This window comes from Ursus americanus, chromosome 16, assembly GCF_024610735.1.
Source record: "Ursus americanus isolate L20-20 chromosome 16, mUrsAme1.1.p, whole genome shotgun sequence".
Classification (NCBI taxonomy): domain Eukaryota; kingdom Metazoa; phylum Chordata; class Mammalia; order Carnivora; family Ursidae; genus Ursus; species Ursus americanus.
In genome coordinates this window covers 6,119,815-6,144,224 of record NC_142142.1, presented here as the reverse complement: position 1 = coordinate 6,144,224, position 24,410 = coordinate 6,119,815, and the positions used below count along the sequence as shown (strand labels likewise).

At 37.8% G+C, this 24,410-nt stretch overlaps 2 protein-coding genes across 2 annotated transcripts; one reads left to right on the top strand and one right to left on the bottom strand.

Moving 5' to 3' along the window:
- Positions 1–4,961: 4,961 nt before the first annotated feature.
- On the bottom strand, positions 4,962–5,897 carry LOC123782617 (olfactory receptor 51A7-like). The gene has a single exon (XM_045782868.2). The coding sequence runs from the start codon at positions 5,895–5,897 to the stop codon at positions 4,962–4,964; it is 936 nt and encodes a 311-aa protein (XP_045638824.2).
- A 14,509-nt stretch (positions 5,898–20,406) lies between these two features.
- Positions 20,407–21,354, top strand: OR51A7 (olfactory receptor family 51 subfamily A member 7). The gene has a single exon (XM_045782869.2). The coding sequence runs from the start codon at positions 20,422–20,424 to the stop codon at positions 21,259–21,261; it is 840 nt and encodes a 279-aa protein (XP_045638825.2). The 5' UTR covers positions 20,407–20,421; the 3' UTR covers positions 21,262–21,354.
- The last annotated feature ends 3,056 nt before the right edge of the window (positions 21,355–24,410 follow it).

Here is a 24,410-nt window from a genome sequence, read left to right as displayed (position 1 = left end):
TGTTTTACCCTTGTTTCTTGGGTAGTTAATTTTTTACCTAGCTGTTGGGCTTCTTGACCTTCCGTGGTTTACTTGTCATTGTAGAATTGCACAGTGACTTTGATGCTTCTTAGTAGGAAATCTTTGGATTACCTTTCTTAGCAATATTTGTTTTGTCAAGAAGTAACCTCACTAGAGAGTTGATGGGCTTTGGGGGAATTCTCCTGTTTTCTTTTACGTAGAGTTATGAAACTTTGTCCCACTCAGGATAATTCATGTCTCAGCACAGGAAACCAAGCACCTGTCTCCTCTCCTGAGCACAGGAGATCTAAGCCACCTGTCTCCTCTCCCTCTATCAACTTCCTACTCCTGGCAGACTGGAAAAACCACTTCCAAACTCTGGTGTGTTTGCCTTGGCCTATTGTTCAGCTCAAGCACTGACAATATTGTGACTCTGCTTTGCCCAAACCAAGAGATACCAGTCTCTGATCAACCTGGGCAGAGGAGACATGCCGGACCACACCCTACCCTAACCATCCAGACTTTTCTTCATCAGTTCTTACCAATGGCTCTTTAATTGCTTCTTTGGAAGACTTTCTAAAAGTTTTTCTTTGTAGATCCCAAACTCCATTTACAATTCATGAATTTAAAAACATCTGGGAAAACACTTTTTTAAAAAAAATTCCTGTTTGGGGCCAAAACTCATTGGCAGTAAAAGCTAACATAAACTGATACGAATGTATTTATAGTCATTATTTATTACACATTGAATGAATATCTGCACATTTCACTTCAGAAATAGAGCTGTGCTTGAATACAGGGTAATGCCTCCAGGGCTTAGGGCCTTTTTAGAGTATAGCAAATTCTGAATTCCAAGAGTTTTAGTTGAACAGTTGTAGAAGTGTGCAAGCATTCCTCCAGCTTTCTGATGGTCAATATTTAAGGCAGTCTGCTGCGTGTGTGTTCATCTTTTATCCTTCCGAATGTGCTTTTCATATCTGGCTCAAAAGGCAACTCGCCTGCTCAATACCAAAAACACTTTCGTCAGTGTTCTTCATCCCCATAGCAATTGTTAATAGGACATGAATTTGTGTTTTGTTGTTATTTCAAGGAATGCATTTAATATATTTGGAGGTTGTCCTGATTATAAATGTCATCTCTGATTATAAATGTCTGCTTATAAATGTATAATTATACAAACCTATATATACTATATATAATTAAAATTTTGTGATTAAAAAGATAACAGAAATCATTCATAATCCTAATAATGAGAGATTTTATGATATATAACTGAATCTTTTTCTAGTAGCCTACATATTTGCACACACATACTTTTTTCTTTTTCTTTTTCTTTTTCTTTTTTTTTAAAGATTTTATTTATTTATTTATTTATTTGACAGAGAGAGGGACAGCCAGCAAGAAAGGGAACACAGGCAGGGGGAGTGGGAGAGGAAGAAGCAGGCTCCCAGCAAGCAGGGAGCCTGATGTGGGGCTCGATTCTAGGACCCCGGGATCACGCCCTGGGCTGAAGGCAGAAGCTTAATGACTGAGCCACCCAGGCGCCCCCCACATACTTTTTTTCTTAAGATTTATTTTTTTTATTTGAGAGAGAGTGTGTGCAGGGGGCAGGGGTAGAGGGAGGAGGAGGGGGAATCCTCAAGTAGATTTCCTGTTGAGCATGGAGTCTAACTCAGGGCTTGATCCCAGGACCCTGAGATCATGACCTGAGCCAAAATCAAGAGTTGAATTCTCAACTGACTGAGCCAGCCAGGCGCCCCTGCACACACATATATTTATAAACTGGGATAGTAGTGTATACTCAAATGTAAATCTTACTTATTTGCTTGATATTATTTACCATTTTCTATTAATAATATATCAGATTTTTATATTAGACTTTACTTCCCCTAGGAAGCTCTCTCCTTTGATTCTCCGCTAAAATGGGCAAGTTACCAGTCTTTTGTTTGCTTTCTTATATGTGTCTTAAACTCACCATACTTTGCTCAGTGAATTTAATTATTTACTTACTTGATCTCCCCACCACCAGACTGTAAGCTTGATAGCAAGTCTAAATTTAAGTTTCAGTTAATCCTTAACATCTAATACAATGCTTAGCAAATGCCACTTAGTTGTCGATGCTGTGTTGCATAGGTGAACAATATTTAGTACTATTTGTATATCATGGTTTATGTTATTTATTACTTAATATTTCAGTAGTTTACAGTATTTTTATCATAGACAAGAATCCTTGATATACATTATAAGTAAATATTTGGTCACACCTCTGATTATGTTCTTAGATTCCTAGAATGTGAATTATTAAATCTAGAAAGAAGCAAAATAACAGTTAGTCTGGTGTAGTACATGAGGTTGTAGGCTCTAGAAATGTACTATCTGGGTTTAGATTCAAGATCCTAACACTTTATAGTTCTGGGTTTTTGGAAAAATTGTTTAACTTCTCAGAGCTGTAGCTTCTTAATCCATGAAGCAGGGAGGAAGAAATAAAATCTACCTTCCCACGTTCTTGCCGAAGTTAATTGAGTTTATCCAAGGAAGTAGATAGACCAATATCTGGTACCTGGTGAACTTCGGATTATACTGTATGTTAACTAACTGGAATTTAAACAGAAACTTGAAAAAACTTATCTTTGTACTTAATTCTTAATTTATCTTAGTTTATTTTTGTGTGTAATAAAAGATCACATGCAAACATGGTTTCTAAAATAGGTTGTCATTTTTTCTACCACTATTATTTGAATAATCTATTTCCAATAAGGTTCTGATATTCCTTGATTATATATTATTTTCATATCATTTAGAGCATATTGCAGTGTGTTTATTCTCCTTCTTTGTTCTTCCCCTTGATTTGTTGAGCAAGCTACATACAGTTTTATAGGTGTTTAATAAATGTTGCTATCTGATGAAACTTTATTACAGTTGCTATTTATTTTTTTCTTTTATTCCCAGTTGACACTTGAAAACCTGTTTTTAGAATTATTTTGGTACATTCTCAATGAAATGTTGCTGGAAGCCAAATTGGAAATGCATTAAACCTCTATTATAATTGAGGAAAACAGATTGTAGTCTATTCACTCTTATGATCCAGGAAAACATCTATTGATACCTTATGACTTGAGCAGTTTCTGTCCTGTGAAGATCTGAATTTCTGGGTGGAGGGCAAATAATAAAGAATGGAGGATAAATATTCTTCCTTGTTTCTCTCATGACAACCTGTTTGCTTTCTCTTGTAGCTAAACAGGACACGAACCATTTTTCAGGGCGGCTTCTTTGACTTAAAATTTATAGTTACTCCTTACTGATTTGGGAAATAGGTTTGTTTTTTTTTTTAATCATTTTAGATGCTCTGTGTGCTTGTAATTTTTTATCATATTCTGAGTTGTCAAAGGCTTTTTTTTTGTATGTGTGCCTTTTTTCCAAACAAGTTGGGAAATGGGTCAGACTACTGTCCAGATGTCATGTATATACAGTGTACAAGTCTGGAGATGTGCCAACAAATTTGATGTAGCCAGTTTCTTTAAGCAAACAAAATGTAAGTAAGAAAGAAAGACAGGTGAACTAATAACATAATTGGAAATAACCTGGGAGGAAGCCCAAAAGTTTGTCTTGACTAAACTATGGGCATCTAGGTAGGGTCAGCTATTGAACAATAAGAACTCAGTTAAACTCACCCGGGGACATAAAATGTACATGAATATTTATTCATCAGAGAACAACTTCTTCAAAATGGTTCTTTGGAACAAATAATACTAATTATTTGTGAGTTCAACTGAGGCAATAAAACATTGAAATTGATTACCAATAGTTTTTTTCCCAATGCACAGTACGAACTTTGTAAGGGTTTTTGTTGACTTATTCTAAATTTCATATTTTATACCTTTGTCTGCTCTGAAGTACTCACAAATAAAAGATAAGCTGGAAACAAATGAATTTTACAGAGTATATTGAGATAGCCAATCTACTTTATTCAACTATTTTTAAAAAATGGAACCATATATGTATGAATATCATTTTATATTGTTCAACATATGGTCATATTTTCTGCTAGTTTGAAATTACTTCTAGCTTGTTTAGTGTTATTGAATATATCATAGTTCAAAATACCAAGTGCTTAAACAAACATGAGAGCCATTATTTTAAAGTAGTAAAGCATATCAGTGTTTTAAAAATTACTGAATTACTAGCTTTCGTATCTCCTACCAATAGCAGAAGAGTCCCTCTGTTCTCCTTTTAGTAACTATAATTTCTTGGAACCCTGTGTAATATGGAGGAAAAATCTGGTCTGTCTTAAAGAATGTTATGAGAGGGCTTATTGCCATATTTCAAGGCTATGAAAGCTCTAACATAAAAGAGAATCACTGGTTGTCCCTATTTGGTTACTAAGGAAAGAGCAAAGAGGAAATTTTTAACCGATTTGCACTTGACAATACGCTTCTTTCCTTAAATGGGAAATCAAGGATTTGCATTAAATAGACTGAAGACCCCTCAACAAGTTTATGTCTGGAGGCTGCCTGAAAGAAAATCCATAATTGGATTGGGGTAACGTCCTTTCACTTCCAGTTCCTTTCGTATTCCTTTACTATAAGCGGGCACAAGCTCTACTCCCATGTGTATTTATCCTTGTGCTGTAATAAATAGTGTAACTAAAATTCTAAATCAGTGTATTGATGCATGATTTTAATAGTATTGCCAAACTTCTCCCTCTCTCTCTGTCAAATCAATCAATCAATCAATCAGTCAATAAAAATCTTTAAAAAATAGTATTGCAAAACTATTCCATACTTACCTGTCAATGCCCATGTCAGTCCTAGGCTCACAGACCTCAGTGCCCAGCCCATATGTTGTAGTGATTACAGGAATGATTAAGGAAGATAAGAATAAATGTCCATAATATTTTGCTTAGAAATATATTATTTTATTCTCTGATCTTGGCTCACCTTGCCTTACTTTTCCCCGTACCTTCATTTTAGACCTAATTTTCCCCAAACCTTCTTACGAATTTGCCGTGTCTTCACACAGTATACAATAGGGTTCATCAGAGGTGGTACTAGCAAGAAAATGTCAGCAATGAGGATCATGGCCACTGGGGACTTGTGCTTGCCAAAACGGTGCATGGAGGCCAGAGCAATGATGGGCACATAGAAGATGAGCACAGCACAGATGTGGGAGACACAGGTGTTGAGGGCCTTGAGCCGCTCCTTATGGGATCCAATGCCCATCACGGTCTTCAGGATGAATATGTAGGACACAGCAATGAACACACTGTCTGACATCATACAGAGGGCAACGAAGAAACCATAGAAAAAGTTGACCGTGTTGTCAGAGCAGGCCAGCTTCATGACGTCCTGGTGCAGACAGTAAGAGTGAGAAAGTAGGCTTTTCCTACAATATGTCAGTTTTTGGAGAGTGAAAGGAAATGGGAGCACTAAGAGCATGCTTTTAATGAGAAACACCAGGCCCATTTTGGCAACTCTGGCATTGGTGAGGATAGAGCTATATCTCAGAGGGTTGCGTATGGCCAAAAACCGGTCAAAAGACATGACCAGGAGCACTGAGGATTCCATATCTGTAAATCCATGGATAAAGAATTCTTGAGCAAAGCAGGCATTTGGGGAAATTCCTGTAGCATTGAAAACAAAGATCCTCAGCATAGTAGGGAGGGATGAGAGGGAGAGGCCCAGGTCAGAGACGGCCAGCATGGAGAGGAAATAGTACATGGGGGCGTGGAGTGAGGGCTCTGTCCTGATCACAAAGAGGATAGTGAAATTGCCAAGGATGGCCACCAGGTACATGAGGCAGATGGGGACAGAGATCCAAACATGAACATGTTCCAGTCCTGGGATTCCAATCAGGAAGAAGGTGGTGATCTCAATTTTAGAGGAATTGAGAGTGTGCATGATGAATCAGCTGTAAAGTATTTATTCCCAGATCTGAAATGACACTTTCAAACGTAAGTCTATTATGCACATTTCCCTCCTTTCAGCACTTTCCTCTGAGACGTAAAATGAAATTTTGCAAGACTCATATCAAGAGATAAAAGAATGAAGTGTTTCTTCTGAACAAGCTATTGATAATAGAGTCAGATAATGTTAATTGGTAAGGACAACCAGAAATATAGGAACTATCTTGACCAATCACATTTCTCCATAAAGTCCTCAGAAAAAACACCCACATAAAGAGCAGTGACCTGCAAATAAATTACCCCTTTTCTATTAGTATTTGCCCCTCCCCACCCCCAATCCAATGAAAAATTTTATACAGTTAGGCTGAACCATAAGATAACAATTTTTGCTTGGTCCAGAGTGAGACCAGAATTAAAAACAAAACAAAACAAAACAAAACAAAACAAAACAAAACTGGAAACTGCCGGAAGTAGATTTTAAGAGAGCAGATACTAAGTGGTTTCTCCAATTTCTGTAGTCTTTTCCTCCAAATGTTTTTCAGGCCAGGACTCAAGCTTCGAAAGCTGACCTTACTCACAAGCTTTCCACAGGAAGAAGTACAAAGAACGGATAGAAAATAGGTCCTGTGTGCTTGACTGTTAACCCTCTCCTATAGTATAGTGAAAAATCCCATTTTCTTGAATGGAAGCAGATAGAATGCTCTTTAAAATGAGTAATCCATATCAGTGCTCTGCATCCATGAGCATGGGAGGAGAGAGAGATTCTTAGACTTGCTTTACAGGCCAGCATACACTCTCATAAGCACAAAGCGACACTGCCAACTGGACTATAGGCCAGCCATGGTGGGTGGCAAGGTGAGAGACATAGCATGTTGGTGATGAGGGAGACTGGTATTCTCTGGATCTTTTTTTTTTTTTTTTTCCTGACACCATAAGGTAAATAGATGTTCTACAACTATAGTTTGTTTTTATAGACAACTGAGCTCACTCTGGACCTTTGAGAGTTTTCTCTTTCTTTATGGAATTAATTTAATCAGGGACAATGGCGTTGCAAGATACATAGAGCATATTGGTTTCTACCCCTTTGCCTAGAGAAGGGAGGGTTTAATTCAGAAGCTTGGGCTTTGTCCAGAGCACTCTTGCCTATTAAGAATCAGAAACACAAGCTTTTCAATTAGTTCATCTTCCTCTCTCCTCCCCTGAGGTCAGGGGATGAGACTGAGAGTGCCAACCTTCTTGTCACCTGGTTGAAACCAGTCCCCAACTTTAGGTGAGGTCCAAAAGTTACCACGTTAACATGAGAAAAGACAACTTTATCTCTCTCATCGCACAGCAAATTCCAAGGGAAATCAGTGCCAAAAACAAGCATGAAGACCAAATACATTTATTATGAATCACAATATTGCAGTGACTAATTCCTTTCACTCACAAAGCATTTATGCCCCTACGTATTTTTCTGTTAAATATCCTCAAACATTCCAGCAGGCTTGCCATCTCACTACTATACTTGCCCTTTCCTCAGCACTAACAGCTTTCTCAGAAGTCACGTCCTCAGAAAGTCTTTCCCTGAATACCCAGCTGCTTAGGTCATGTTCTATTTCCTTGCTTAAATCCAATTAAAATATTAACTTCACTTTGTTTATCTCTGGCATACAGCAAATCCTCAATAAATATTTGTGAGATAAATGAAAAAAAATAACCTTCTAAAGACAAAATCAGTGGATTTATTAAGGTAAAGTCTTTTTTATATTTTGAAAAAACATTTTATCAGAAGATCTTGGGATTAGCATTAGTTTAAAAGTGTATTCTTTACAAAATATTAAAATAATTCAACTTAAGGGCAATAAATAAAATACTTAAAAATACACTTATCAAGATAATTTATTAATCTTTGTGTATGTCATTAGGTAATTAATAAGTACATAAATAAGTCACTTCATAGAAAGACAGATAGATAAAACACTTCATTTTATCCCCATGTTCTAAGGTCTAGAGAAGAAAGGAAGAACAATAGAGTGATTGAAAGAGAAAAAAAGGAAACAGGAAGGGTTTATCGAATTGTGCTGGATATTTTATACTTGTTATTTCATTTAATCCTCATATGGTATTATTATTCCTGATTGACAAATTTGAAGACAGGAGCATAGAGAGACTAATTTCTTGGGAAAAAATGTGTATTTTTATGAACAGACGTGAGGTTTTGTAACCTTAACTCAGTGCGTTTGCTCCTTGGTGAGTTACAGACGGAGACACCCCACGGGGAGTGTCACACAAAGGAAACTATTTGCAGCAAATGAGATCGTGGGGAATAACTTCCAAAGCAGTGAGTCCCCAGCAGAGGTGAGTGGGTTCCTTTTATCTAGGGTTTCGGATGAATATTCAGAAAGGGGAGCTTTGTCATTGCTTGTAAAGGCAGGCATAAGGTGGTGCAGGAGTACTTAGAAAACAGGCCCACACAAGCATCTTGTCTTATGTTAACAAAGCTTGTGCATCTTTTAGGGCAGAGACTTTGACATTATAATGAAGCAGAGGTAACTGTCAAATGAGGGGCGGGACTACCCGCAGGCTCTGAGAGCTGGTATGAACTGACTGGGCTCCTTATCTTGGGTAAGGAAGGCAGGGTCTTGCTCTGTTTTGAAATAGCCCAAGGAATTTTATCACTGATTGATCCTCTCTGATATGGTTAGGCTATTTCCTGGCCTCATAGAGACTGTAGGTTTTTGTGTTATTCCCTTTGTTCCCTGAAAGTCCTTAACTACTGAGGTTTTTGCATTTCTTTGTAATTCTGACAACGCAGGAAGTTCTGCGAGAGACGTGTACTTGGGCAAGTAGTGTGTAGATCATGAAGATGGCTGGGGTCCTAAAAAGACATCTCTAGTGTCATGAAAGCAGCATCTTGCCTTTCTTTCTCTGGGGACCCATAACTCTTTCTGCTTAGAGTTTGAACCAATGTCATTTGAATTCAAACTTTTTCATTTATACTATGCGTCCTATCTCATCTTAATAAGTTTAAAAACTGAATACATCACAAGGAAATTGCATTCCGATGGAAGACAAAAAATTAGTGTTGGTAATAAGTAATATGAATGGCAAGAAAGGGTGAAGCCTTGAACTTTATCGCATCCCAGTTCCAATGCCCTATAGTGTTACCTCCACAGCTATTTTTCATCAACATAAGTCATTTCAATTTCGTTTCTGACAAAATTGCATCAGATGAGAAATAAAAGGCCAGTAGAAATTGTCGATAGCAAAACCCAGCAAATAGAACCAACTGTGAGACAGCAAAGGCAGAAAGCATGTAATCAGTACCTGTTTAGCCAGATCAAGGGGTGAGGAAGATGAGAGATGGTTCTTAAGCTGAGGGGGGAAAAAGAAGTGCAGATATTTTAAAAACAGGGGAAAAAAGAAAGCATTGGGAACTATTACTATGTGTTAAACATTGTCTTAGATAATTTTTACATGTAGATATTTCTGCTTTCAAAATATTTGCTCAGCTTTTTATGTGAACTTGGAAATAAATACCTGTGAAGCCTCATCGCCCAACTGATGAACAGGAGATGGCAAAATAGCAGAATTACTTTGAAGATAAGATACAGTTACTGGCAAAGCCCTGATCAGTCTGGAACAAAACAAACCTACCAGCAATAGAGTTAGGAGTTAGTTGGACAGTTAGGTACTCAGGGCCAGGGTCCCCAACAAGGAAATATGGAGTCAGGACGGCTAGAGTAAAACAGCACTAACATCCTACATTACAGCTTACACAGGACCACACTAGCATTCTGCTCTGCAGCCTTAGCAGAAATGATTTCTGCAAAATGTCTTAAAATAAGGCAATTAACCACAAAGCACTTGTCAATATCATGGGCAAGGGGCAGTTAAGAGAAGCCTCCAGATGTCACCCAAAAAAGGCCATCAGCGCATAGACATTAACCTAATAGGGAGACAGATACGTGAACCAAAGCTCTGATTGGCAGGCCTCAGCACATCCTGATTGCTTAAGATAGTTCTGCAAAAGAGCTCATAAAAACCCCTACACTTAGAAACTCCAAGGGCAACCCTCCCAGGTCCCCTCCCGCTTTGGGAGTTTTGTACGATTGCTCAGTAAGCTTTGCTTTGCTGCCCACCACTCTTCGTGTGGTCTACCTCTTTATTCTTCTAACTGGCGTGACCAAGAACCGTTGGCACTCAAGGCAGAGAAATCCTGCAACAGTAGTTATCACCAAAAAGGGCCCAATGCATTTGTTTCTCAAGTGCTTTATGTAGAGACATTACTGAAATATTTCTTCAGAAAATTGACTTTCTCGAGAGAGAGTCCTAAATGTTATTACTAATATGAGTTAAAATTCAGGAATGCTTCCTCTTAGATGAATGGTGCCTTAAACTCTTCATGTCCATTATTTTATTTAATTCTTAGAGCAACCCTATGACGCAGGTGCTCTTACCATCACTGTTTTATGAATTAGGAAAGACAGAAACAGCTAGTAAGGGATGAAACTGGAATTCAGACCTAAGTGTGTCTTATTCTCCTTCCAGAAGCCAAGCACTACCTTCTACTCCTCCTTATATTACTTTTTTCCCAATCTCCTGTGACTCGTTTAATTTAGCAAGGTTGTCCTCTGGTCCCTGTTCCAAAGTTCTTCCAATAACTTGAGACCATAATGTCATCTTAGCTTCCCTTTCTTCCAAGACTAAAGCCCTCCCTGTGAGTCCAGTCTAGCGGCTGAGACCCTGTTACCCATGGCTTGATTCAACTTGGGATATCTGCCTTCCCATTTTTTGCTTAGGCAGATAATTTTTTTTTAATTTAAATTCAAGTTAGTTAACGTGTAGTGTAGTATTAGTTTCAGGAGTAGAATTTAGTGATTCATCACTTACATATAACACCCAGTGCTCATCACAAGTGCCCTCCTTAATACCCATCACCCATTTAGCCCATCCCCCACCCACCTACCCTCCAGCAACCCTCAGTTTGTTCTCTATAGTTGAGTCCCTTAGGGTTTGTCTCCCTCTCTGTTTTTATCTAGCCAGATAAATTTTATGCTTTCATCGGACTGGTTTTCCTATTTCCCAGTCCCTCTCTCACTCTGTCTAGCATTTGTCTAACCGCATGAACAACTGGATGCTTTCTAAGATGAACCATGGATGGGCAAAGTGAACAGTGCCAGTGGATGGCTAGATTTTAATTTTTATAGCTTCTTCTCCAAATTTAAGTTAAATTCTTCTCTTGTCAGGCAAACATTGCTCTGAGAAAAGCTGCCTCCCTTCCCTCCTGCTTTTGCAATCTTTTTTATTTTATTTTATTTTTTTCCCCACCTCTTAGCGCTCCTTATATCAGCTTCCATTCAGTGCTCCTCATTCACAGTCACCTTATGCACAGTACCCAGTTCTTCAGGCACTCACGTTTCAGATACACTTCAGGATACAAAGCCATATTATAAGGCACAATTATGTGAGGGCCCCACTGCACTTACCATTTGACCACATAGTGAAACAGAAATGACTTTAGGCTACAGGCTTCTCAGCCTCAGTGTACCACATTTGTTGACTAAGACCTTTATCTAGAGATCACAGACTCTGAGCAGTGTTCTGAGTTTTGCACTCATGGGACACCGATTCCTCCAGCTCTGCTACCCTCTGTAAACAAATGATTTCCCTGAGAAATTTCCTAGAAATCCCTGAAAGAGGGCTTGGTTCAGGACCGTAGTTTTAACCCATTGGTTCCCACAAGACCGTGAAAAGGTCAGACTGGGGTGTCCCACAGATTTTGGAGACCTGCACATATCAAGGAGAGCCTGTGCCAGAGGTGAGGGAAAGCAGTTGGCTCCAAGAAATCATTTAATTCCAAGTTAATTGATATATTATTTTTGGTTTACCATTTCTTTGTTTTTTCTACTTTTTTTTATCATCAGTGAAAGTGTTTTTTTCCTGTCTTTATTATTGAAATGTAATTTACATATAGAAAGACACAAATTTCTGATTTTTACCTATACATGCGACCAAGTAACAATCAAGGATGCACTAAAATCTCCAAATCTGATTATGAATTTCTCTTTTTAGTTGTTACTTTTTCTTTGTGTATTTTGAGGCTTTCCTATTAGATGTATAAACATTCAAGTTGTTATGACTTTATGACTTTATGAATTGACCCTTTTATCATTGAAACAACGTCTCCTTTTTTCTTGGTGCTATGTTTTGCTTTAAATTCCATACGCTCTGATAAATATGGCCACATTCACCATATATATATTGATAGGCATGATACATCTTTTCTATCTTTTTACTCTCAACTTATCTGTGTCTTTGTATTTCATACCCAACTTTTATAATTGGCATGTTTTTTAATCCAGTGTGACTAGTGCTATTTTGTAATTGTGGTCTTAACTCATTATATTTAATGTAATTATTAATACATTTAGTTTTATGTCTATCATGTTTTATTTGTTTCCTCATTGTCCCATCTGTTTTCTCTTCTCTGTTATATAGCTTTACACTTTTTAAAAATCTTTAAATCAAACCAATTCACATATGTCTCAGTATTCTATTTTATTTCCTCAGTTGGGTTTTGGCTACACTTTTTGGGTTTTGTTTTTTGTAGACACTCCTTGGATTATGGTATGCAAACTTTTAATTTCTAGAGTCCACATCAAATTAATATTATACTTCCCCATAGGTAATGCAAGAAACTTTTTTTTTTAAGATTTTATTTATTTATTTGAGATAGAGAAAGAAAGAGAGAGTGAGCATGAGCAGAGGAGGGAAAAGCAGACTCCCCACTGAGCAGGGAGCTGGACATGGGGTTGGATCCCATGAGCCAAAGGCAGACAGTTAACCAACTGAGCCACACAGGCTTCAACCCCCTGTTTTGTTTTAAAGATTTTATTTATTTAGGAAAACTTTTAAAGTATACTTACATTTATCTCATTTTAAAATTGTATGCAGTTATTGCCAAGTACATATTTCTACCTATGTTACAAATCCCTCAGTACACTGTAGTTCTTTTACTTTAAAAAGTAAACTATAAGGTACAGAAATTGAGAATAGATAAAAAATATTTTATGTTTACTTACATGTTCATTCTTTTGAGCATTCTTCATTCTTTCCTGTTTATCTGAGTTTCCACCTAATTTTATTTTACTTTAGCTTAGAAAACTTTCTTTAGCATTTATTGCGTGCAGGTCTCATGGCTATGAATTTTCTAAGGTTTTGTTTATCTGTAAATATATATATCTTGCTTTCTTTTTGAAAGATAATTTTGACAAATGTTGAATTCTAGGTTGACAAATTTTTCTTTCAGTACTTTCAAAATGTAATTCTATTGTCTTTCCATCTTAGCATTCTTTACCATTGTTTCTCTCTTCATATTATCCTTTCTTCTCTGCTTTTAATATGTCTCTCTTTTTTTTTTCAGTATTTGACTGTGATGTGTCTGGGTTTCAGTTTATTAAGACTTTCTTACCCCTACTACTTTTTACTGCCCTATAGAAAATAATGACTTTTATTCTGTCCAGGACATTCTCATTTTTTACATAAATTAATGTATTTAAAATTATTCCACATTCTAATTAGGGACAAATAAATCTCTGAATTATATTATTCAAAATAAGGAGAAAATAGATGTTTTTTAAATATTTAAATTTCAGTTAGTGAACATACAGTGTAATATTGGTTTCAGGTATACAATTTAGTAATTCAATGCTTACATACAACACCTGGTGCTCATTACAACAAATGTACTCCTTAATCGCATTACCCATATTTAACCCATGTGTATTCATGTCTTCTGCCCATTTTTTAAAGTGGATTATTTGTTTTGGGGGTGTTGAGTTTACTTGGATACTAATCCTTTATTAGATATGTCATTTGTGAATATCTTCTCCCATTCTGTAGCTTGCCTTTTAGTTTTGTTGATTGTTTTCTTCACTGTGCAGAAGTTTTTTATTTTGATGAAGTTCCAATAGTTTATTTATTTATTTTTTATTTCCTTTGCCTCAGGAGACAGATCTAGTAAGAAGTTGCTATGGCCAATGTCAAAATGGTTGCTGCCTGTGTTCTCCTCTAGGATTTTGATGCATTAGGGTCTCACTTTTTTTTTTTTTTTAGATTTTATTTATTTATTTATTTATTTATTTATTTATTTATTTATTTGACAGAGAGAGACAGCCAGCGAGAGAGGGAACACAAGCAGGGGGAGTGGGAGAGGAAGAAGCAGGCTCTCAGCAGAGGAGCCTGATGTGGGGCTTGATCCCAGAATGCTGGGATCACGTCCTGAGCCGAAGGCAGACGCTTAAGGACTGCGCCACCCAGGCGCCCCTAGGGTCTCACTTTTAGGTCTTCATCCATTTTGAATTTATTTTTGTGTATGGTGTAAGAAAGTGATCCAGTTTCATTCTTCTGCATGTAATTGTCCAGTTTTCCCAACACCATTTGTCAAAGATTAGCTGATTTGTCAAAGATTAGCTGACCATATGGTTGAGGGTCCGTTTCTGAATTTTCTATTCTGTTCCACTGATCTATGTGTCTATTTTTGTGTCAGTACCATACTGTCTTGACCACTACAGCTTTGTAATGTAGCTTGACGTCAGGCATTGTGATACCTCCAGCTTTTCTTTTTCAAGGTTGCTTTGGCTATTCAGGGTCTTTCGTGGTTCCATACAAATTTTAGGATTGTTTGTTCTGGCTCTGTGAAAAATGCTGGTGGTATTTTGATAGAGATTCCATTAAATGTGTAGATTGCTTTGGTTAATATAGACATTTTAACAAGAGAAAATAGACTTCTGTTAACATTATTTATCTGTCTCAAAAATGTCCATGGATATTCTTTAACATATAAAATACATTTACTTACCTTCTCCATAAAAAAGAAACTCCAAAATCCATCTGTTACAGAAGTTATTGGTTTGACTCTATTTAAGGTAGGTTTTATTCAAGAATAGACTCTTAGATGAAGATTAGCATGAAGAATATCTTTTTTGTTCTTTCTCTCTCTCTGTCTCTCTCTCTCTCTGTGTGTGTGTGTGTGTGTGTGTGTGTGTGTGTGTGTGTAGACTTTCAGTAAAAATGCCTATAGGAGTATGGAAGAATCTTGATTGGTTAGAAGGATAATTTGATAATTGTATTTAAATAAAATAAAATAAAATTCAAGGCAGTTGCAGCGGGTGGCTTTGTCGGTCTTACAGAAAACTCTGAAACGGAATAGCCCTTCAGAGTGATCACAAATTGAGGCAAAGAGGCAAGATTTATGTGCTTCTGCATCAACCAGTCACTGAATGAAATCTCCTCCACCAGCCAGGAATTTGGGTGAGGCAGCTTCATTTGGATCGGAAAAATTCCAGAAGGACTCCGTTATATTCCAACAGCAGCGAATACTCCTGGATGCTGGGGAGGGAGTGTCTCAGTTCTGCAATAGTGCTGTCTGCATTTATTAGAGTCTGCCCTAGCACCACTCATATCCAACTGCTTCATCTAGTAAATTCACCCAGTCTGGAATACCCCTCCAGTGTTTGGGTTGGTTTCTTTGCCTGAAGGAACATAATATAGAAGGTTAGAGAATGAACTACAACAGACACCACTCCCTGCAGTACTCTTGAAGCCTCAACTCATCTTATCATTTTCTACCTCTAACACCCCTTCTATATTCCCCTCACCCTCAGCTAGTACCTTTATTGTCAAGGTGTATTTCATGGTGGAGTGACCCAGATCCTTATTCCCAAAAGGTATGGACCTCTGGGTACCATGCTCTTCTCAGGGTATGGCTGCTGCACTTGTTCATTCATCATCAAAATTTGTCCGGAGAGTATGAAGAGATAACTAGCCAACCATCTGGGTACTGAACATTTTCTTCCCTCCCACTGTTTGGCAGCATCCTTAATTTTTCCTGATGAGGGATTAATTACCCTGCCAGGTTAACGACGTCTTTTTTGTGTCTGCTGGTCTTTGAGCTTGAGAAGATCAAAGTTAGTAGGCAGGAACTATAGTTTAAATTTTAATTGTACCCTTGCTATATCCCACACTCTGGGAATGAGGACCTCCAGCCCAACAGAGCCTAAACCACAGGAATGAGAAACAAAATTCCCAAGTCACTGGAAGTTATGTAAGTGGGGCTACTCTTAACTTTCTATATCTTTGTTCTCAGATACATGTATGCTAATTATTATATATATATTTTCTTTATGCTTAAATTATCAAATTTTCATATTGCTTCGTAGCCTTGAGTAACTATTTTTTTAAAAAGATTTTATTTTATTTTATTCGACAGAGATAGAGACAGCCAGCAAGAGAGGGAACACAAGCAGGGGAGTGGGAGAGGAAGAAGCAGGCTCATAGCGGAGGAGCCTGATGTGGGGCTCGATCCCATAACGCCGGGATCACGCCCTGAGCTGAAGGCAGACGCTTAACCGCTGTGCCACCCAGGCGCCCCCCTTGAGTAACTATTAATCAATTTAGGAATTAAACCACTGTAGGACTTTCAAAAAATTAGAAAGTTATGAATAAAATACAAGAGATAGCTTTAAAATAGTTCTACTGTAGGCAAGATATAATGTAGGAGGCATGTAATTTGGGGATACCTGGTTGGAAATCTAACAAGCATGACAGAAATGCCTATTTCAAGGCTTATCTAATGACAATTGCCAAAAATGGATCAAAGAAAGAACTGGAATAACCGGTAAGTGATTTTCTACCTGGTAAAGTGCTTTCATAAATATTTGATACTTGCGTGTTGTCTCCATTTTCTGGATGATTAAACTGAAGTGAGGAAAGCAAAGTGGTGTGGTCAACTAAAGTATTTTGATTACAAATAACTTGTTCTTTTAACTGTATTGCCCAACTGCTATGAATGCTACACTTCAAGCTTCCTCTATCAGTGTGATTTCTCGCATTTAACTCTCACTTGAGTAGTTCTTCAATTGTTTTGCCTCATAATTTCTCTCTAGCTCCTGTTGGAGCTCTTGGGTATCCAAGAGTTAAGGTACTAGGCCCACCCCTTGTCCTGTAAGTTCACTGGGGATCCCAGAGAGCAGGCTGTTTCTCTATTCCTCCCAAAGGCCCATATCCCAGGGGGAAGTAAAAGTAGGTACATCTAGATAAAGCGGAAGTCAAAGTTGAAAGTTCTTGCTTTTATCTTTCAGGGACATATTGAGCATCTAGTTTTGGTAAGTGCAATTAATGAAAAATCCACTTGTAAACCTAAAGCTAGGGCTTTGTTAAACAGTTTGTATTTGAAGAAATGATTATGGAAAGGAAAAGGAAGTGGTGTGTGTGTGTGTGTGTGTGTGTGTGTGTGTGTGTGTGTTGTATGTATGTAAATGAAATGTGGATGGGAGTACCTGCCTGAAATTTAGAAAGGATTTTATTTATGCTGGTATTAAGAAGGTCCCATTTACTTGGTAATATCACGGATAAAAGTGAATCGTATTGTCAATTAAGATAGAAAAAAATCGGGGCGCCTGGGTGGCTCAGTCGTTAAGCGTCTGCCTTCAGCTCAGGGCGTGATCCCGGCGTTCTGGGATCCAGCCCCACATCAGGCTCCTCCGCTGGAAGCCTGCTTCTTCCTCCCCCACTCCCCCCTGCTTCTGTTCCCTCTCTCACTGGCTATCTATCTCTCTGTCAAATAAATAAATAAAATCTTTAAAAAAAAAAAAGATAGAAAAAAATCCTCTTCAGTCAGTCTAGAACTTGATGTGTGGAATGATTGATTAGGAAATTTTGGTGAAATAATTATTAGTAGTTGGTATTTATTGATTATCTTCGTATGTTAAAGACTATATCAGACGATTTTGTACACAGAGTTTTAATAGTTACATAATAACTGTTTTAGATAGCTATTGTGTTTATCATATTTAACAGAAGAGTGTATATATCTGCTTAGAGGCCTAAGCAGCTACCCCAGATTCACACAGATGGTAAGTTGCCAAGCTGAGATTCACACCTGGGTGCTATTGCATCTGATCTGAGGGCTTCTTTTGTACCTTAAAAATGGAAATGCTAAGAGGTCTAAGCAATGTTTGACATAATGACTATGATCCTTGAAATACCGTCTTCCTTTGATAGCCACTGTGTCCCACTCTGCTAGTTTTTTCTCCCAGATCTCTGGATATTCTTGGACAAGATGTTCCCAACGATCTTGCTTCTCCTCAGGACTCTGAGATTTAAAATTTGTATTTTATACATTTTTCTTGGGTGATCTCATCTACTTTCATGACCCATTTCTCCTGAAGTTCATACTCCATGTCCAAAAGCATACTCTGAGTAAGAACGAGTTTACCATTAAGATTATAGGTGAGCAGAGCAAGCATAAATATCCCTTAGTTACTAGTAGAGATGAAAAGGAGAGGGCATTAAGAAATGATTCTAGGGGCGCCTGGGTGGCACAGTTGATTAAGTGTCTGCCTTTGGCTCCTGTCACGATCCCAGAGTCCTGGGATTGAGCCCCACATCAGGCTCTCTGCTCAGCGGGGAGTCTGTTTCTCCCTCTCTCCACTGCTTGTTCTCTCTCTCACGATCACCCTCTCTCTCTCTCTCTCAAATAAATAAATAAAATCTTTTAAAAAAGAAAAGAAATGATTTTACATGTCTTACATTTTTTCCACTCACATTTAGTTTTTGTGCTTTGGCCGAGAGCCTTTTATGTTCTAGAAACTATGCTGATGACAGATACATGAAAATAAATAAAATCTCTGCTGTGCCTTTCAATATTTAGGAGTCACTGTACATGGTGGTAGCGGGGTTGGGTTGCGGAGGGATACATGAAAACAGTACGTTATGAAATAGCGTAGAAACTGTTGTGGTGAAGGGTGTACAACAGAAGTATTCCATGGAAGACCTAAGTCACTACTCCTCAGCCAAAGAGGAAAAGAAAAGGGAATAAAGATTAAGTGTTTTTGAAATGAGGACTTCTCTTATGACTCCTGAAGAAGAGGATCAGAACAAAATTTGCTAACTGGTCAGTCTGACAGATTGGATACAGAATGATTTTCATGGTATTTGCAAATCTACTACCATCCTCAAAATATACATCCTCTGGGCTTGACATGAGGCTTACTGCCCTGGCGGGAGATAAATAAGACATGTCAAACTGTTTAGGAGCTCCCAGTCTAGCATTTTCAGCTCAGTTTACAAGCTGACAAAAAAGACCTGCATCGATAGTGCCCAGAAAATAGTAAATATGTTGGTAGAGGGCTGCTTGTTATGTATTATGTTTTCTGTACTTATCCTCTAGAGAATTACAAAATATAATATCAATCCACAATCAGACTTCAATTTAGAGGAACCCAATAATTTCCAGGGTCCCCTGTATTTTCCACTGAAGACTAATTTTTCTTCTATTGCCATTTGAACTTACGAAAAATGGTGAAGTGAGGTTGGCGTTGTATGTAAACTCTAACCTCCTATTGGCTCTCCTTTCATTTTTAAGTCTGCCATTTTTTTGCAATTGAAATTATTAATTTAATAATTTTCATTTGCTTATGTATATATTCATTAGGCTTACTAAACATAGATGGGATTTATGATGGTTATCCTAGACATGTGTATTTCTCCAGCAGTTTATGCTGGTCATTCAACATCGCGATATCCTGAAGCTCAACAAATTCATAGTAAGTTGAAACATTATATATTTTTCCTTGGAAAATATAATTTGTGAACTGTTTAATAGAGACCCTAACAATCAAATGAGGCTTTAGTTTAATATACACGTGGATTTAAAATTTTTACTTTACAAGGAGAAACTGAATGATTGGATGTTTTTCATTTAGAATTTCTTTAACTAATTCAGTCATGAATATAAAATAGAAGATAATGTGATCAGGAAAGAGATGATGAACACGCACCTGATGCTATTTTATGGCTTCAGTACTTTCCCTTGGAATGATAACATGATAACCTGAAGTGTGGTACATAGATGCTTGAGCTAGGAACTATTTCATCTCATATTAGTCTATACATTTATTTTCTAGCATTTCCTATTTAGCATAGTGTAGGTATTTTCAGGGATCTTTGATTATTTTCTTAGACTATTATTTTTAAACGTTTTTGCATGAAGTCAGGATCTTGTTATAAAGCCAATGAGAGGACTACTAAAGATCATTGGAAAACAGTGAGAAGGATTCTGAATGCCTATCACTGACTCAAGCAAAGCAGCTCTGTTATTATAGGATGCTTTCATATTTGGCTAAAAGTGTTGGAAAATCACCACCATAGGATAAATTGTTATAAGTGAAATTCCCATGTGGGAGAACATAAACATATTAAAGGACTTTTGATTAATGTTGAAAATTGCATTTTATTTCTATTATGCCAAATATGCTTCTGAGCATAGCATATAAAAGAGCTGCTTATCTCCACAACACTGAATTTCATCCTAAAGTGTGACTGCTTTTTATTTATGTGATTTCAGATCTGGCTAAAAAGGTCCTATTCCCACTCATGTCTGCTTTCAATAATTCTGAGGTCCAGCTTTTTCTTCTCATTGGAATCCCAGGACTGGAACATGCCCACATCTGGATCTCCATTCCCATTGCCTCATGTACCTGGTTGCCATCACGGGCAACAGCACCATTCTCTTTATCATTAAGACAGAGCCCTCGCTTCATGAGCCCATGTATTATCTCCTTGCCCTGTTGGCCATCTCTGACCCGGGCCTGTCCTTCTCCTCCCTTCCTACCATGCTGAGAATCTTCTTGTTCAATTCCATGGGAATTTCACCCAATGCCTGCTTTGCTCAAGAATTCTTCATCCATGGGTTCACTGTCATGGAATCCTCAGTGCTTCTAGTTATGTCTTTGGATCGCTTTCTTGCCATTCATAATCCCCTGAGATACAGTTCTCTCCTCACTAGCAGCAGAGTTGCTAAAATGGGGTTGATTTTAGCCATCAGGAGCATTCTTTTAGTGCTTCCATTCCCTTTCACTCTAAGGAGATTAAAATATTGTCAGAAGAATCTCCTTTCTCACTCATACTGTCTACATCAGGATACCATGAAGCTGGCCTGCTCTGACAACAAGATCAATGTTATCTATGGCTTCTTTGTTGCTCTCTGTACCATGCTGGACTTGGCATTAATTTTTCTGTCATATATGCTGATCTTGAAAACAGTACTCAGCATTGCATCTCTGGCAGAGAGGCTCAGGGCCCTCAATACCTGTGTCTCCCACATCTGTGCTGTGCTCATTTTCTATGTACCCATCATCACCCTGGCTGCCATGCACCGCTTTGCCAAGCACAAAAGCCCTCTAGTGGTAATCCTTGTTGCAGATATATTCTTGTTATTGCCACCCCTAATGAACCCCATTGTGTATTGTGTAAAAACTCGACAAATCCGGGAAAAGGTCTTGGGAAACTTGTTAAACATATGTAGGAGATAAAAATTTGAATATAGAAGTAATAAATTATGAACTGGTAAGTATGAATTGACACCTATTTCAGTGCCACAGTGGTTACTTTCTAGTGGAAGACTGTGGGAGAGTGAAAAGAATTTACAGTAAAGTCAGGAATACATTATTGAACAGGAAAGATGAAATAATCAGGTGATAAATGATACGATTCACAGGGGATTAATTCATATTTTGAGTAGTTGAAACAAAACCCTATATAATGGAGCAGTTGGGTTTGAGTCATCCCTTAAATAATGGATACGATTGGACAGATTGAGATTATTATTCAAGCAGCATTTATTAAATTTATATATTTACAATGTACACTCACTATGCTATCAAGAAGAAATGAACTGACGAGGTACATAGTAGCCATGAAGGATGTTAGTCTGGCTGGAATAAAGAGCATAATTTGGCAAATAGTGAGGGATAATTTTGAATAGTGTGAGTGAACCAGATTTTGGAGTACCTAGAAAAGCTTGGAGAAGTCTAAATGCAGGAGGTACTTGGGAGACAATGTAATCTCTACAGCAAACAGCTAACGTGATAACTCAAATGTTATGAATGGCATGTCTGAAAGCATGAGCAAGATGGATTGATATTGAGAGAGATGACGAGGGGATTGACAGGCTGCAGCAACAATCCCACTACGAAGTGATTCTGGGAATGGGCAGAGACGGAATAGAATCATTTAGGTTGCTTTATGTTGTTGTCTTTGTTGTTGTTATACAATAAGCATAATTTATAAGAAATTTGGAAATTCCACTAAACAATGAGTGTACGTACACGTGTGACTGAATATTCGAAGACAGACATGTTGAAAGAGGAGGCTGGCGTAACTGTTTATCTGCCACAATGAGAAAGATAGCATTGCCCTCCTTTGCAAGACAATAATACTTAGTTGTAGACATGGAAGTAAATATATATATATTTTAAACAAGGTTCAGTCATCAAACTGTGAAGATCTTCCCTTATTAAGCTATCTCAATTTTTTTTTTCACTCACTGATTCCCCCTGCAGCTGTTTTAGTTCAGATTTAAAATTCCCCCTTGGATTACCCTATCATACTGTACGTTGAGATGAACTATTTGAAGGATCTTTTTAAAATGTAAATGTCACCACACTTAAAATCCTTCAATAGATGTCCAGTACATTACAAGATCATGGTAAGGCTCCATATTTGCACAAAGGCTTTCCATTATTCAATACCTACTTTTATCTACTACTTTATCTGTTAATACTCTGCCTTATACTTCAATGGGGTAATATAAATATATTACATTGTTACTTATACCTAATCCTTTGCTTTGGTGTGCTATATGTCAGGAATGCTGTATTAGTTTTTTATTGCTGTGTAAAACAGATTATCATAAAACTAATGGCTTGAAACAACACAAATTTATTTTCTTACAATTCTATAGGTTAGAGGTCTGACATGACTTTTACTGGGCTGAGGTCAAGGTGTTGGCTAGCCTGCATTTCTTTAGGGAGTTTTTCCAGCTTCTGAGACCACCTGCATTTTTTGATTCAAGACTCCCTTCCTCCGTACACAAAACCAGCAATATAACATCTCCTGTGCCCTTCTTCCATTGTTTCATCTCCCCCTGACCATAACTTAGGAAAGGTTCTCTGCTTTTGAGGATTCATGTAATCAGATTGTGCCCACCTGGACAACCCAGGATACTCTCCCTATCTCAAGGTGTCTAAACTTAATTACATCTACAGAGTGTTTTTTGCCAGATATGATAATCTTTTAATAAATTTCAGGGATTAAGAGACTGAAATCTTTAGAGGGAATATTATTCTGCTAAGAAAAATGCATTTCTTCAACTCTTTAAAATTCCTCCCATTTAACAATTCAGTAGGAATATATTTCCTCTATTAATACTTGGCTGACACCCTTCTGCTCCAAGTATTATAAGTTCATATTTGAATTTTGTTCCCTCTCAGTGTACTGATTTCTACAACGTAATTTCAACAAGCATTAACTCGTAATTACTTAAAGGTTGTTTGCTTTTGCCAAAGTGTAAATCCTGTGATCTACAAATGTCTGTATGTCTTACTTATTTTTGTATCCCTATTGCTTAAAAGCTACTTGGACAAAGAAGCACTCAATATTTGTTGGTAAGTTTGTGAATTCGAGTGACCATCATTGAATAAAATCGCTGCTCATTTCCTAAGCTTAAAACCCTGAGCATTTTGGGGCCCCTGGGTAGCGCAGTTGTTTAAGCGTCCCACTCTTGGTTTCAGCTCAGGTCATGATCTCAGGGTCCTGAGATCAAACCCTGCATTAGGCTCTGAACTCAGCAATAAGTCTGCTAAAGTTTCTCTCCCCTCTCGCTCTGCCCCTTCCCACGTACGTGTCCTCTCTCTCTCTGTCTCTTTAAAACAAGGAAATAAATTCTTTAAAAACATCCTGAGCATCTCTGTGGACAGAGGCCTGAAATTATACCGTGTTAATCACCACAGATTAGAGCATGTGATCATTTCCACAGGCAGCTCCCGTCCTACAATCATGCCAAGCCTGAAGGAAAGCCTATAATGTCTACCAGAACTTTACTGTCTGCTATGTTAAAGGTCAAGAACTGCCTCCCCTATTATTTCTCTCAACTCAAGTCTATTTTTTACACCCGTGTCCACTCTCTCACTTTATTTTCCATATTCAAACTGACATGAAGTCCCATAGAAGTTTTGCTCCCAACCATCTATCAATCTTTCCTGATCTATCTCTTCTGCCATAATCCTCATCCACATCACCATCCTTTCATGCAAGAACTTTTTAACCAGCTCCTAATTTGGGCCCTTCCTTCAACCTCACCCTCCAATTTGCTCTCCACTTTGCAGCCAGAGTGACCTTTAGTAAAACAACTTACGTCATACACTCACTTAAAACACTCCTGTTCTTTCTTACTACAACTGGGGTAAAGAACAAAGTCCATGGCCCTAAAGAACCCCCAGTCCCCCAGCCATGACCTGGTTGCTGTGTCTTTTTCTGCCTTACCTCTGGGTCAAGAGGCTGAAAACAGCTGGACCTCTTTGCTGTGGGTACCATGAAAACTCAGGACAGGATAAACAGACAACAGCCAGAGAACAAAGACTCTTACAAATGGAAAGGGCCATGGAATTCATTGACTGCAAGT

Excerpts from the sequence above, each read along its gene's own strand:
- LOC123782617 (XM_045782868.2), bottom strand. The coding sequence starts at position 5,897 with ATGCACACTCTCAATTCCTCTAAAATTGAGATCACCACCTTCTTCCTG.
- OR51A7 (XM_045782869.2), top strand. The coding sequence starts at position 20,422 with ATGTACCTGGTTGCCATCACGGGCAACAGCACCATTCTCTTTATCATT.